This window comes from Haematobia irritans, chromosome 1, assembly GCF_050003625.1.
Source record: "Haematobia irritans isolate KBUSLIRL chromosome 1, ASM5000362v1, whole genome shotgun sequence".
Classification (NCBI taxonomy): Eukaryota; Metazoa; Arthropoda; class Insecta; order Diptera; family Muscidae; genus Haematobia; species Haematobia irritans.
This window is the reverse complement of record NC_134397.1, coordinates 273,007,023-273,021,198: the sequence shown is the minus strand read 5'-3', so window position 1 is coordinate 273,021,198 and position 14,176 is coordinate 273,007,023. Positions and strand designations below refer to the sequence as shown.

General features: G+C 32.6%; 1 protein-coding gene across 1 annotated transcript in view; it reads left to right on the top strand.

Moving 5' to 3' along the window:
• The first annotated feature begins 1,718 nt into the window (after positions 1–1,718).
• Ptp99A (Protein tyrosine phosphatase 99A) overlaps positions 1,719–14,176 on the top strand; it is an 873,279-nt gene continuing 860,821 nt past the window's right edge. The window contains exon 1 of the mRNA XM_075294575.1: positions 1,719–2,431. Within this exon, the coding sequence (XP_075150690.1) occupies positions 2,314–2,431 (118 nt within the window). The 5' untranslated portion in view covers positions 1,719–2,313. The remainder of the gene's footprint in view (positions 2,432–14,176) is intronic.

Below are 14,176 nucleotides of genomic sequence, written 5' to 3'. Positions count from 1 at the left end.
TAGAAGTCTATCAAATTCTGTCCAGATCGGGTGATATTTAACATAAATGTATGTATTTTGGATAAACCTTTATATATAGCCCCCAACACATTTGACGGATGTGATATGGTATCGGAAATTTAGATCTACAAAGTGGTGCAGGGTATAATATAGTCGGCCCCGCCCGACTTTAGACTTTCCTTACTTGTTTTTTACTAACATTGTGTTCCACCCTAGTGCATTAGTCGACTTAAATTTTGAGTCTATAGATTTTGTAAAAGTTTATCAAATTCTATCCAAATCGAGTGATATTTAAATGTATGTATTTGAGACAAATCTTTATATATAGCCCCCAACACATTTGACGGATGTGATATGGTATCGAACATTTAGATCTACAAAAAGGTGCAGGGTTTAATATAATCGGCCCCGTCCGACTTTAGACTTTCCTTACTTGTTTTTTTTTTTTAATTTTTTTTTTAATTTTGAAATTGTACTTTTTAATTTTTTGCACCACCATAAGTGCTATTGATTCCATTGTACATTGGTGCGTATGGGTGCCCCCAATGTAGCTCATACGCACCATGTTACCGTACTTTTATTTACTGCAAGCCAAACGACCATACAATTTAAATTGATTTCTTTTCCCCATAAAAAAATGCAACGTGTCAAAAATATTCCATATAAATACAAAACTATCCTATAACCCTAAATTCAACCTACTTCTATAATGCCTATTATGTAATTGAAATATATGTAATCTATTTTATTTTTTGGGGGAAATATAACAAATTCTTTAGAAATATCGTCTCATGTTGTGATTTTTTTTTTGCTGCTCATACGATTACATTTTTCTTTCTTTTCATTACAGATCTTGGATTTCTATCTCAGCATGAAATGGAAAATTTCAAACAAATAATAAATTCAACCACAAAATTGTTATGGGCGTCCAGTTGGGATTGCTGCGGTAGTATTGCCAATTGGAATTTTGGTTTAATGAAATGTCACAAATATTTATAATCTCCTAAGGAGGGGGTGAACATCAGGCGTAAGGAGAGAAACGAGTAAATACAAAAAGGCAATAAAAAAAGATATGTATACAATTCTAGTGAAAGATAAAACTCTGGCCAAACTCAAAATACTTACATACATATCAGCAGAGCCTATACGTATATGGGTGTAAATATATGTATGTCTATGTACAAGAGATAATAGAAATAGAAACATATCTCTGCTTTATACAAGGGATACAAAAAAATTCAGAAATTCCCCAAAACAACAAAAAAAGACATGAACCACTACCGCATGAAATAATAAATTGCCAACAAAATGCAATGCCACACAACAATTCGAGCAGACAATAAAGACAACTACTGCTCGTATCTCAACTCAATTCAAATGGCTAATACAAAACACCAACAAAGGCAGCAACAAAAACATATATGGCTAAAACTCAAACTAAAACTACGAATTCATGCGAGAATAAATATGAAATCAAATAATAAAAATAAGCACAAATAGTAGACAGAAAAAACTATACACACACACACCCAAACACAAAGTAAAAATAGGAGAAAACAAGCAAATTCCCCCCCTTAAAAACTGAATCATAAAACTACAGGGAAACAAAACAGAGATCTACTCCTAACATAAATGCTAAGCCAACAGAAGATAAAATGTGGGAAACAAAAAACTATTAAAACAAAAGATTGTTATCAAGCCAAATTCACATATGAATGTCTGGGAGTTTGTTTCGTATAGCAAAAAAGTACTTTCCCATTGAATGTATGAGAGTGTATGAGTGTATCACTTCACACACAAAACACGCAAAGGGAAATAACCGGAAAAAGTAACGTCTATTTCCCGAAAACAGCAAACAGCATTCATTCAGCGTAACTTAACCACCGAAAAACAAAAATTAAAACAAAAAGAATCCAACAAATATCCATATATCTATGAATGTGTGAGTGCTTGGTATAGAAGATAACACACACAGACACTCAAACATTGCCATACAAAATAAATTGTGTGTAACGAGCAGTATAACAAATTGTATATACAATTTAGTTTTTAACAAATATCCACATAAGTGTGTATTCTCACATTCATTGCAACAAATCTATCTTTCATAACCTACACCAACACCCACACCTCTACAACATTAGCAGCCGTAGCAGAACCCTAACCACCATCTGCTGTTTAGGAAAGAAGAGTTTGCTGTGATACAGCAGTATTCATAGAAGGCCAGCCTTCTTAGCCCACCCCAGTTTGACCGCAATTGCAAAGGCCATTGCCCACCATTATCGAAAAGTTATCATCCAACAACCACAAAAGATGGCTTTACGAATTTCAGCTAAATATAAAAATCATTTGGGTCTAATCATTTATGGCTTTACCGGTCTTTTGATTTTATCACTGACAACACCCCTGGCTATGGCTGGACGTTTATTTGGTAAGTCTTGGTTTTATTATTCTATCGATTTATTGGAAAAAATATTATTCGTCCTAAGCCTATTAAGGTAATATCTCGAATGGGATATTTCTAATCGCATCTGTTGTGTTGTATGATAGAGAATATACCTTTTTAGTCAATATCAAGAGAATAAAACAAAATTCTTGAATTCCTGAAAAACAAAATGTATTTATGTATATGTGAAATATTTAGAAATGATAATGGACTACTGAAAAATAATTTACAGAAATTTTTAAAAACGAATTTATTAACTAAAATTATTATTTCTTTCGGGTAGACTCATATTGCAATCTAAAAGTTTTATTTAAAAATTTTCTTGTCTTCGGGAACGATAGTTGGCCATTGTTCGATATTTGTGGACTAAATGAATCGGCGATAGATTATACACACAAAAATTTTTTTCTGATTCACGAAATTAACTGATTCAATTAATTTATTAATTGAAATGTATTCAATCATAAAAATAATAGTATCAAATACTGTTTTAATTGGAAATTAAAAATATACTAGATTAAAAAACAAGTAAGGAAAGTCTAAAGTCGGGCGGGGCCGACTATTTTATACCCTGAACCACTTTGTTGATCTAAATTTTCGATACCATATCACATCCGTCAAATGTGTTGGGTCCTATATATAAAGATTTTTCCCAAACACATACATTTAAATATCACTCGATCTGGACAAAATTTGATATACTTCTACAAAAGCTATAGACTCAAAATTGAAGTCGGCTAATGCACTACGGTGGAACACAATGTTAGTAAAAAACAAGTAAGGAAAGTCTAAAGTCGGGCGGGGCCGACTATATTATACCCTTCACCACTATGTACACAAACATTTGTGTTACCATCTCAACTACTTCAAATTTGCTGGGAGCTGTATAAAGGTTTGCGTTTCCAGATACAAATACTTTTAATGGAGACAATTTTTTGTAATTCTACAAAAACTCTAGAATTAAAATTTAAATCGGATAACACAATGTTATTAAAAAAAATATGGGACATATGAAGCGAGAGAAATTTTAATGCAATTGTACAAAAGAGCATTTATAATTTACCAGGCGATACATATGTATTCGAGATATAGGAGAAGTTTAGTAATATTTACAATGTTTGCTACTCATCAGTGGCGATTTTACAAGGATATTGGTTAGAATTTGCCAAGATATGTGGTCAAGTGTGGGTTGTGATATATTATTTGGTCAAGTCGGGTGACTTGGAGCCTTATTTAAAACTCAACCGTTCTGTGAAAATTCTGACATTACAGTGTATAGGATATGACTAAAATATGGGGAAATCATCACAGAATTTTGGCCATACTTGTATAAACCGGAATATATGGAGGCTTTATCTAAACCTGAACCAAATTAGATCAAACTTGACACACTTAAATATCATATTAAATATATTCTCTGTGGAAACTATCCAGTCAATTGGAGGAAAATCCCATTGAAAATGGGTCTAAAATATGAAAAAGTCTACCATATTTCCCCAACTTTGTTGTACGTATATATGGGAGCTATATATAATCTGAACCGATTTTGACTAAATTTGACATGCATATTTAGAATAATAAAACTGCAATCTCTGCAAAATTCCACGTAAATGGGAGTATAACTTTGGCCCCCGTGGTCATATGATTGTAAATCGGGCGAAAGATATATATGGGAGCTATATCTAAATCTGAACCGATTTCAACCAAATTTGGTACACTTACCGATACTATTAAACGTACTCCTTGTGCAAAATTTGAAGCAAGTCAGGGCAAAACTCTAGCTTTTGAGGCCATATAAGTCCAAATCGGACGAAAGATATATATGGGAGCTATATCTAAATCTGAACCGATTTTAACCAAATTTGGCACAAATAACGACACTGTTAAACCTACCTCTCGTGTAAAATTTGAAGCAAGTCAGGGCAAAACTCTGGCTTTTGAGGTCATATAAGTGCAAATCGGACGAAAGATATATATGGGAGCTATATCTAAATATGAACCGATTTCAATCAAATTTACCAAGCATTGGTAGAACGCCAACTCTACTATCTGTGCAAAATTTCAGGAAAATCGGTAGTAAACTTTGGCCTCTGTTGCCATATGAGTCTAAATTGGACGAAAGATATATATGGGAGCTATATCTAAATCTGAGCCGATTTGGATAATATTTTTCAAGTTTTTCGAGACTCATAAAATATTCGGATATACGGAATTTGAAGAAAATCGGTTGATAAACACGCCAATTATAACCAGATCGGGGATAAATATATATGACAACTATATCTAAATCTGAACCGATTTTTTCCAAAATCAATAGCGATCGTTTTTGTTCCCCAAAACGACCCTGTGCCAAATTTGAGGACGATCGGACTTAAACTGCGACCTGTACTTTGCGCACAAAAATACATGAACAGACAGACAGACGGACAGACAGACAGACAGACAGACAGACAGACATCGCTAAATCGACTCAGAAGTTAATTCTAAGACGATCGGTATACTAAACGATGGGTCTCAGACTTTTCCTTCTTGGCGTTACATACAAATGCACAAACTTATTATACCCTGTACCACAGTAGTGGTGAAGGGTATAAATATGGGAAACATTTAAATCTGAAGCAATTTTAAGGAAACTTCGCAAAAGTTTATTTATGATTTATCGCTCGATATATATGTATTAGAAGTTTAGGAAAATTAGAGTCATTTTTACAACTTTTCGATTAAGCAGTGGTGATTTTACAAGGAAAATGTTGGTATTTTGCCCGATTTTTCCAAATTTGGATATAAAACCCTTATTTATCAACCGATCGTACTCAAAGCTGGTTAAATGTATTCTTCTGTAGCACTAACTGTATGTGCAAAATTTCATCAAAATCGCCTCAGATTTAGATATAGCTCCCATATATATGTATCGCCCGATTTTGAAAATTTTGCCCCTAATAACCTCATTTTTGGCCATTTATTAACTGATCGTACTCAAATTTTACACAAGGTAACTTCCATGGTATCAATCATACCTGCAAAATATTATACAAATTGGTTCAGATTTAGATATAAGTCCCATATATATGCATTATGTTCCTAAATATTGAAATCTCCAAAACCTATACCAATGATACCCCACAAATGCTTATGTGGTTTAGGGTATGATATAGTCGGCCCCGCCCGACTTTCTACTTTACTCACTTGTTTTTCTAATTGATTCAATTAAAAATTATTTGATATTGAATGCAAAACTGACTTAATTTTTTCATTAAAAACGTAACTATTTTAAATTACTACCTTAACTGACTTAGTGTTTAATTTGATTAAAAAATTGATTGTTTGAAATGAAATTTTAGTTAAAAATTAAAACAATTTCGACGCTTTTCTTTTAAGTGACTTAGTCTTCCGAGTTTGATTAAAAAGTTAATTGTATCAATTAATTTATTAATTGAAAAAAATTTTCAAATTCATTCAACTTTTCATTGGAAATATTTTGGTGATATTTTTTCTGTGTACGAAGATTGTTAACTTTCCTTTAATTTAAATTCCATTATTCCTCAAAATTTGGGTTGCATAATCTTTCATATTAGATCAATAATTTTTCAGTGTATGATCCATGAGAAATGCAATCGACTCACAGGCAAAGGATAAGACCATGGATTGCTACAAAGCTTCATAATATACTGAGATGCAGTTATACCGCTACGCACACACAAAGAAAAAAAAACGTTTGGAAAACGTGTACCGAAAACGTTTTTCTTTTCTTAGAGTTTTTTGAATTGCTTCGAAAATTTTAAACTTTTATCACCAAAAAAATTAGTTTGTTACAAAATTTTTATTTTTTCAATAAAAAAAACTTCGGTCGAAGTAGGGATCGAACCCACGACCCTTGGCATGCAAGTCGGACGTAGCAACCACTGCTCCACGGTGCCAAACTAAATGTTTGTTTCTGTTAAATAAACTTTGTTTATTCGGTTCGTGGGCCCGCAAGCTATGCTATATAAATATAACTTATATGGATATTTATCTATTGATGACCATAACAGGTACATAGCTCAGTGGTTAGTGTGTTGGCTTACACAGTGCCTGGTCCGCGGTTCGATTCTCCGTCCAGGCGAAAGGTAAAAAATTATTAAAAATTTATAAAATCGTATAATTTCTTTTACATTGTTGGTATTACAGGAAAAGGTGTTAGAACTAAAAAACCTCGTGGATGTGAGAATGATGTGAGGGAAAATGCAATTAACAAGAAAACAATGTTTTTTTTTTTTTTTTTTTTTTTTTTTTTTTTGAGTTTGTCTTTATGAAATTGTTTTCACATCCTGGAAAAGAATAAACGTTTATCGCAAAAAGAATAGACTTTTCTTCCAAATACACTTCCTTACAGCGAAAAGCAAATGAGAAACGAACTTTGTTTGTCTAAAATATCGCTTGGGAGGAAAGAATTATTTTTTTGCGTGCAATTCTGGGTGATGGATGTTATCAGGTTAATCAGTGGGAAACTTTGATAAGTGTTGCTTTTTTTGATAAATAGTCAATTAGTCAATTTTGACAATACACATTGTCGATTTTGCTCACTGCCAAGAGTCAATTAATCTATTTGAGTCTACAGCTATAGAAAAAATCCATTACTCCAGCGAAACGAAAATAAACCGAATTTCCCAACAGCTCAGTTTCTCATCTATTGGAAACAATGCCTTAATTTTATTTATTTTTTTTTTCAAATAAAAATGGAAGATCGAGAACATGGGAATAGGGATCTTCAAGTAAAAAAAAAAATTTGAAGCTCTTCCTAAGGGTGGGCATACACATGGTCGTGGGCTGGTTGGCTGTTGTTTGGTCGTTTGCTAACAAGTTTTTTAGCGGTGGATTATTCCACCTCAGTAATGCTTGTGACATTTTTCCAAGTGGTTTCACTGCAATGTGGAACGCCGTTCGGAGTCGGCTATAAAAAGGAGGTCCCTTGCCATTAAGCTTAACATAGAATCGGGCAGCTCTCAGCGATAAGAGAGATTTCACCACTGTGGTAACACTATTGACCGAATAGGCTAAGTGAGCCTGAAATATCTGGTTGCTACTATACCTAACCTTACCTTCCTAAATCATTAAAAATGATCTTCTAAAGATAGACATATTTTTCACTACACAAAAATTACCTTAAGTAGAAAGTCGACTTATAAAAGTCGACAATAAAAATAGAAAGTCAACTTTTTAATAAGTTGACGTCTTATCAAAAGTAAAAAAAAAATAATGAAAATGTCGACATTTTGGAAATTTTGGAAATTTTAGAAAAATTCAAATACAGAACTTTGCCTAAGTGGAATTAAAAATATATTTCGGAAGCCCTCAAAAATTACACATTTTAAATCTACTTCATTAGATTGAGCGAATCTTTCATGAAAACTCAAATGAAATTTAGCTTTCCTCGGATTGCTGATTGCAGTATGAGAAGTTGTAACAATAATCATACGAATCCCCAACAAATAGGGGTCTGTTAAAAACTGACTACCTGGGGCCTTTAATTAATAAACAAAGTCCAGCAAGCATCTCAGTTCTAACGAATGCTTTTTTCCAAGAATTATTTTTACCCGTTTACCAACATCATATTTTGAATGATTTATGTATATCATACCACTAAAAGATGTTCGGAATTTTCCCGGTAAGTGTACTTCGCTCTCAACCCATTTGCTTAGTACTCCCCCACATTTATGCCCAACTGACATATGGAGAACTCACGGTATTTTATTTCAACTTCATTTATATGAAATATTTTCCACTACATTTCATTTAGATTTCTATAGATCTTTCAAAAACTCCTGTCACCAGTTCCACCATACATTTATTTGCAATCCTCTTATATTTTGTTTATATTAACAATAACTTTGTTTTTGCCAATATTTATTAAAATTTAAATTAAACCATCAATTTATCAAGTGAGTGTGTATTTGTGCAATTATGAAACTGTCCAAATTCCATACAGTATCAATCGACATTGACGATTCAATTGATTTAATAATAACGACACACAGACTCAGCTTGTACTCATTATTTTCATAAAGAGAGTCAGAGTGAGTGAGATACAAAAAATATCGCTAAAATAAATTAATTTATTTTTGTCAATTAGTCAATACTACTACTCTGGTGTTCACATACTAGCATATATAATGTGAATTTATTATATATTTATTGAGTGCAGATATGTCCACTTTTTTTTAAAGCGTCCATAGAGTGCACAGTGGTACAATGATGTGGTTATATTAAAGCGATACTCCGAAAGGATAAAGTTTATAAACAAAGAAAGTAATTTCAGTTTTCATTTTATAAGGAAATCTAATTAATTATGTGATCGCTTAAGTATTGAAGATTTCCTACCACAATACCAAAGGGGTTTTCAGCGATTGATTATCTCATCTTAGAACTACTGGTACCACTTTGGAGTGTTTGAAAAATGTCACCACCTCTAAATTGTTTATTAGTGTGAAATAGCAAATATTATCTGCTGTATTATATTCTAGACTGGTTTTCCTCAATGTTCTTAAAGTTTCGTAAAACTTGCAAAATATCAGCCAAATCGGTTCAGATTTAAATACAGCTCTTCTATTAATAGTTTACCCAATATGCACTTACATGATGCCATAAAGTTTATAATCTTTGCTTCAAAATTGTTTTTCAATTAATTAAGGACAAAAATTTCGTAAAGTGACATGTTTTTGAACTAAGGCAAATTTTCCTTAAAGTAAAGAAACACATTTTTGATTTAAAGAAATCGATATTAACTGTAAAAGAGAATCTTTCGATTTAAGATAAAAATGTCTCAAATATAGGCTAAGATTTATTTTGAGGATCTAGCATCTTTGGTTTAAAGTTTTTATACCCTGCGCCACACTGTGGAACAGGGTATTATAAGTTAGTGCATATGCTTGTAACACCCAGAAGGAGAAAAGATAGACTCATGGTACCTTTGGCAATAATGCTCAGGGTGGGTCCCTGAGTCGATATAACCATTTCCGTCTGTCTGTCCGTCCGTCCGTCTGTCTGTGAACACATTTTTGTGATCAAAGTCTAGGTCGCAATTTAAGTCCAATCGCCTTCAAATTTGGCACATGTTCCTAATTTAGGTCAGAATAGAACCCTATTGATTTTGGAAGAAGTCGGTTCAGATTTAGATATAGCTCCCATATATATCTTTCGCCCGATATGCACATATATGGACCCAGAAGCCAGAGTTTTATCCCGATTAGCTTGAAATTTTGCACAAGGAGTACAATTGGTAGTATAGTCATGTGTACCAAATTTGATTGAAATCGGTTCAGATTTAGATATAGCTTCCATATATATTTTTCGCCCGATATGGACTTATATGGCCCCAGAAGCCTGAGTTTTGGCCCAATTTAGTTGAATTTTTGCACTAGGAGTACAATTTGTAATATAGTCATGTGAGCCCAATTTTATTGAAATCGGTTCAGATTTAGATATAGCTCCCATATATATATCTTTCGTCCGATATGGACTAATACGGCCCCAGAAGCCAGAGTTTTATCCCAATTTGGTTGAAATTTTGCACTAGGAGTACAATTAGTAGTGTAGTCAAGTGTGCCAAATTTGATTGAAATCGGTTCAGATTTAGATATAGCTACCATATATAGCTTTCGCCCGATTTACATTCATATGACCACAGAGGCCAATCTTTTACTCCGATTTAATTGAAATTTTGCACAGGAAGTAGAATTAGCATTGCAGCTATGCGTGCCAAATTTGGTTGAAATCTGTTCGGATTTAGATATAGCTCCCATATATATGTTTTTCTGCTTTCGACAAAAATGGTCAAAATACCAACATTTTCCTTGTAAAATCGCCACTGCTTAGTCGAAAAGTTGTAAAAATGACTCTAATTTTCTTAAACTTCTAATACATACAGCTATGTTCTTATTTTCGAGTCTATTCCGAATCCGACAAAATAGCAAAATTCACTCTAATTATTTTCGGTACAAATTGCCTGTTCTTAAATTAGAGTGGTTTTGACTATCATTTTCGTGTCAGCTGTTTAAAAAATTATTTTTTCTGAAGTGTTGTTAAAAATGCCGTCTGGATTTTTATTATCTGTTTTGGTGTTAAAGAAACGCAAATTTCAAGAGTCCCGCGTTAAGAGACGTTGCCTTAAGAATTCTTCAGATCCCATGGTCTATATAGGACAATTGTTTTGATATATTCAAAGTTATAATTATCTGCACATAGCTTTGTAGCTTTATATCGCCTTAACAAGGACGCATTCCTGTCAGTTCTGCGAGAGGTAGTCCCGCGTCTAAGAAAATATTCTATTCCACCAATTCTACAATTAACGGCCACTCTGAGATATTTGGTTACCGGATCATTTCAAGGAGTAATTGCCAATGACCTCAATATTAGCCTTGCGCGTACATAGCTTTTCAATTTTGTTCTCCTAAGAGATTAAAGTTTTTGGACACTTCTTCCATTATATCCGTTACATTGTTAAGAGTTTTCCTTTTTTTCGGTGACGGTGGAGCGTATGAACTAGGAGTTTCGATTTCCTGCGTACCGTTTGTAAATGGTACGTCTACTTCACCGATCGTTCCATTCGTTAAGTCGACGGACACGCTACCATCTTCTGTAGCAAGGACTTCAACATTACTGCAAGACATGCTATTTAAATACATGTCCGCTTGATTGGACGTAACAATTTTCTGGGATGAATAAGCACTTCGTTTTGATGTACAAATGTCTTTATGTACTATGTCCGATTCACTTTTTTTGATTGACCAACAATTATTTTTTTCCCCGGCACTTTTTGGGAACAACCAAACGTTTTAGCTCCTTCTATTCCTTCTACTGCTGCATACAATCTACATATAACAGACAACTCTTCTTCCGTGCGTGTTAAGTGGTGCTTGTTGAAGGGTCCTCCTCCAGTACGACGGTCTTAAGCTTTATTCTCTGCAAGTTTTCTCTTAATATTGAGCCGCCAGTTCTGCCATGCCTGAAACAAATTCAAATCATTTTATGAAACTTAAATAAATGACATCAAAAACCTTCTTCCAATTGCTAGCATCCGTCACTGGTGACCCCATTTAGTTCTTCATATAATTTCAACCACAGCTCGTCATGAACCACACGGTCTCTCTTCTCAAATCCTCTTTCTAATCCAGGATGTATAGTAAAAAAATCTAAAAATATTTGATCTTGGGCAGCAGTTTTGTGTTTTTCCTTGCAAAATGAGAAATTGTTAGTAGTTTTATTGTAACATATTTATTTACTTACATTTTACAAACTTTGTTTACCGCGACATTGACTGCAAATATTTTGTTTATTTTCTGTCATATGTTTTTACCATTCGGGGTTACCAAATTGCATTTTTTTCTGATTGCAATGGTTTTTACATACAGTCAGCAGTGCACACGAAACTCAAAGGCAACTCTAACTTCCCTCAAATTTTATTTCCGGGCATTTAGAGAAAATCACACTCTAAAGATTCACAGGAAAAAGAGACCTATTTGTTTTTAACAATTTCTTGTACTTAATGTTATCTGATAAGATATTTAATGTAAGAAATAGCAAGAAAACATATTCTACTTTATAAATGCACGCATTTTAATGCTATTTTGGATGAGAATTTTGTAATATATTGTCATTCTAATTGGTTTAGATTACTTGTGTTTGCTCTAAAATATTTAGAGAATTTTTTCTCTAATTCGGATTGAAGAACACTTTACAATCGGAATATTCTCTAAATGAGCTAGATCGAAATGAAGAACATGGGCGATATATATCGAGCGATAAATCATAAATAAACTTTTGCGAAGTTTCCTTAAAATTGCTTCAGATTTAAATGTTTCCCATATTTTTTTTTACTAACATTGTGTTCCACCCTAGTGCATTAGCCGATTTAAATTTTGAGTCTATAGATTTTGTAAAAGTATATCAAATTCTGTCCAGATCGAGTGAAATTTAAATGTATGTATTTGGTACAAACCTTTATATACAGCCCCCAACACATTTGACGGATGTGCTATGGTATCGAACATTTAGATCTACAAAGTGGTGCAGGGTGTAATATAGTCGGCCCCGCCCGACTTTAGACTTTAAACTTTAGACTTTAAAATTTAAAATAGAATTGCAATCAATACCTAGTTTATTAGTGTAAACACAAAATCTTTGAAATGAGGCAATCCTTTTATCAGTGTGAATTTTAGCTTGTCCGACATTGAGACTGGACTTCCCTTACTTGTTTTTTTTTTTTTTTTTTTTTGGGGGGGGGGATTTTAAGTAAATAAAAAATATTTCTAAAAATTAAAACCGAATTTTAAAAAATATATGCAATACAAATTCTCATATATTACAACATATATTTTATATATTGTAACACCTATTTTACTTAGGTTTACGACATTTGTGACATGTATTAAAGTACGTCTTAAATGTATGTAAAATACGTCCCAGTTCTTGACAGACTATCTCTGATTCACCATCCTCGGTGCATAATCCACCACTTGTAAACCTAATATATCAATTCTTGATTAATGTCCAACTTTGTTTCCTCTATTTAAAAACAATATTTAATCACATCCATCAGAAGGTGGTCCCTAAAGTCAAAAACGGGTTTCACTCTCTGACAGTAATAATTGTATAACGTTTTTAGTTTATTACATACATACGTTATATAGGAGAGGACCACTGTGCTCTGGGCGTTTGTGTTTGTTCCAAGAATTTTCATTAATTTATTTGTCCATTTTTGTTGAGTTGAAAAACAAAAAGATATGAAATGAATGACCCCATACAATAAAACTATGATAGCGCTCTACACAAATAGTAGTGGTGATTTTTTTGTTGCTTATTTTGGGAAATATTATTTCCACTCCAACAAGCCTTTGTTACCTGCATTATTTCAAAGAGTTTTTGTTTTATGTTATGGGTTTCAAAATAATATATATACACAAAATAACTTTTTGCTGGTACAAGAATTTAAAACTTCTGTAATAGTATATAATAGTACAATATAATAGGGATACAAAATTAAAAACATTTATATAACATCCTACAAAAATAAGTTAATTGTTTTAAAACACTTCTCTTTAAGTACATCCAGATGTACTTTATCCCATATTTTTCCTCTAAATATGAATTATGTTCAAACAATTTTTAGAAAGTTCATTATTACAACGATTTCTGCAAGATAGAATATCTTGTGAAGTACAATTTATTAAAAATTTCAAGAGGACATGTTTTGGAGTATGCTAAAAGCCAAAATATGAACGGAAAATTTTCCCTTAGATAAGCATGAGATGTTCAAGAGGTTTAACAGAGAAATACATTGTGTGAATTTTTGATTTTATTGCCATTATTATTATTAATTTTTTTAATATTTAATGAATTTAATTCATTACTGTGAATTTTTATCATTATTATTTTTTTCATATTTAATTTGTTTATTCATTACTGCGAATGCTACAAAGTTTGCATATAACCCATTGTGAGCATATATTGCCCAATAATCGCTATAGCGAATCCAATGGCCATTATTCCATTTGGTCAGTTTGCATGACACTGTCGTATTATTTAATATTTGAGCGTATTTGATTATTATTATTGTAGTTGTTGTTGTTGCTTTTGCTGTTATAGCAGTTGTTTGTAGGCCATTTTATGATTATTATTGTAATTGTTATAGTACGTAATCACAAATGTCAATAAGTTGTCAAGATTATTGACAGATAACATGCCAAATATTGTGTA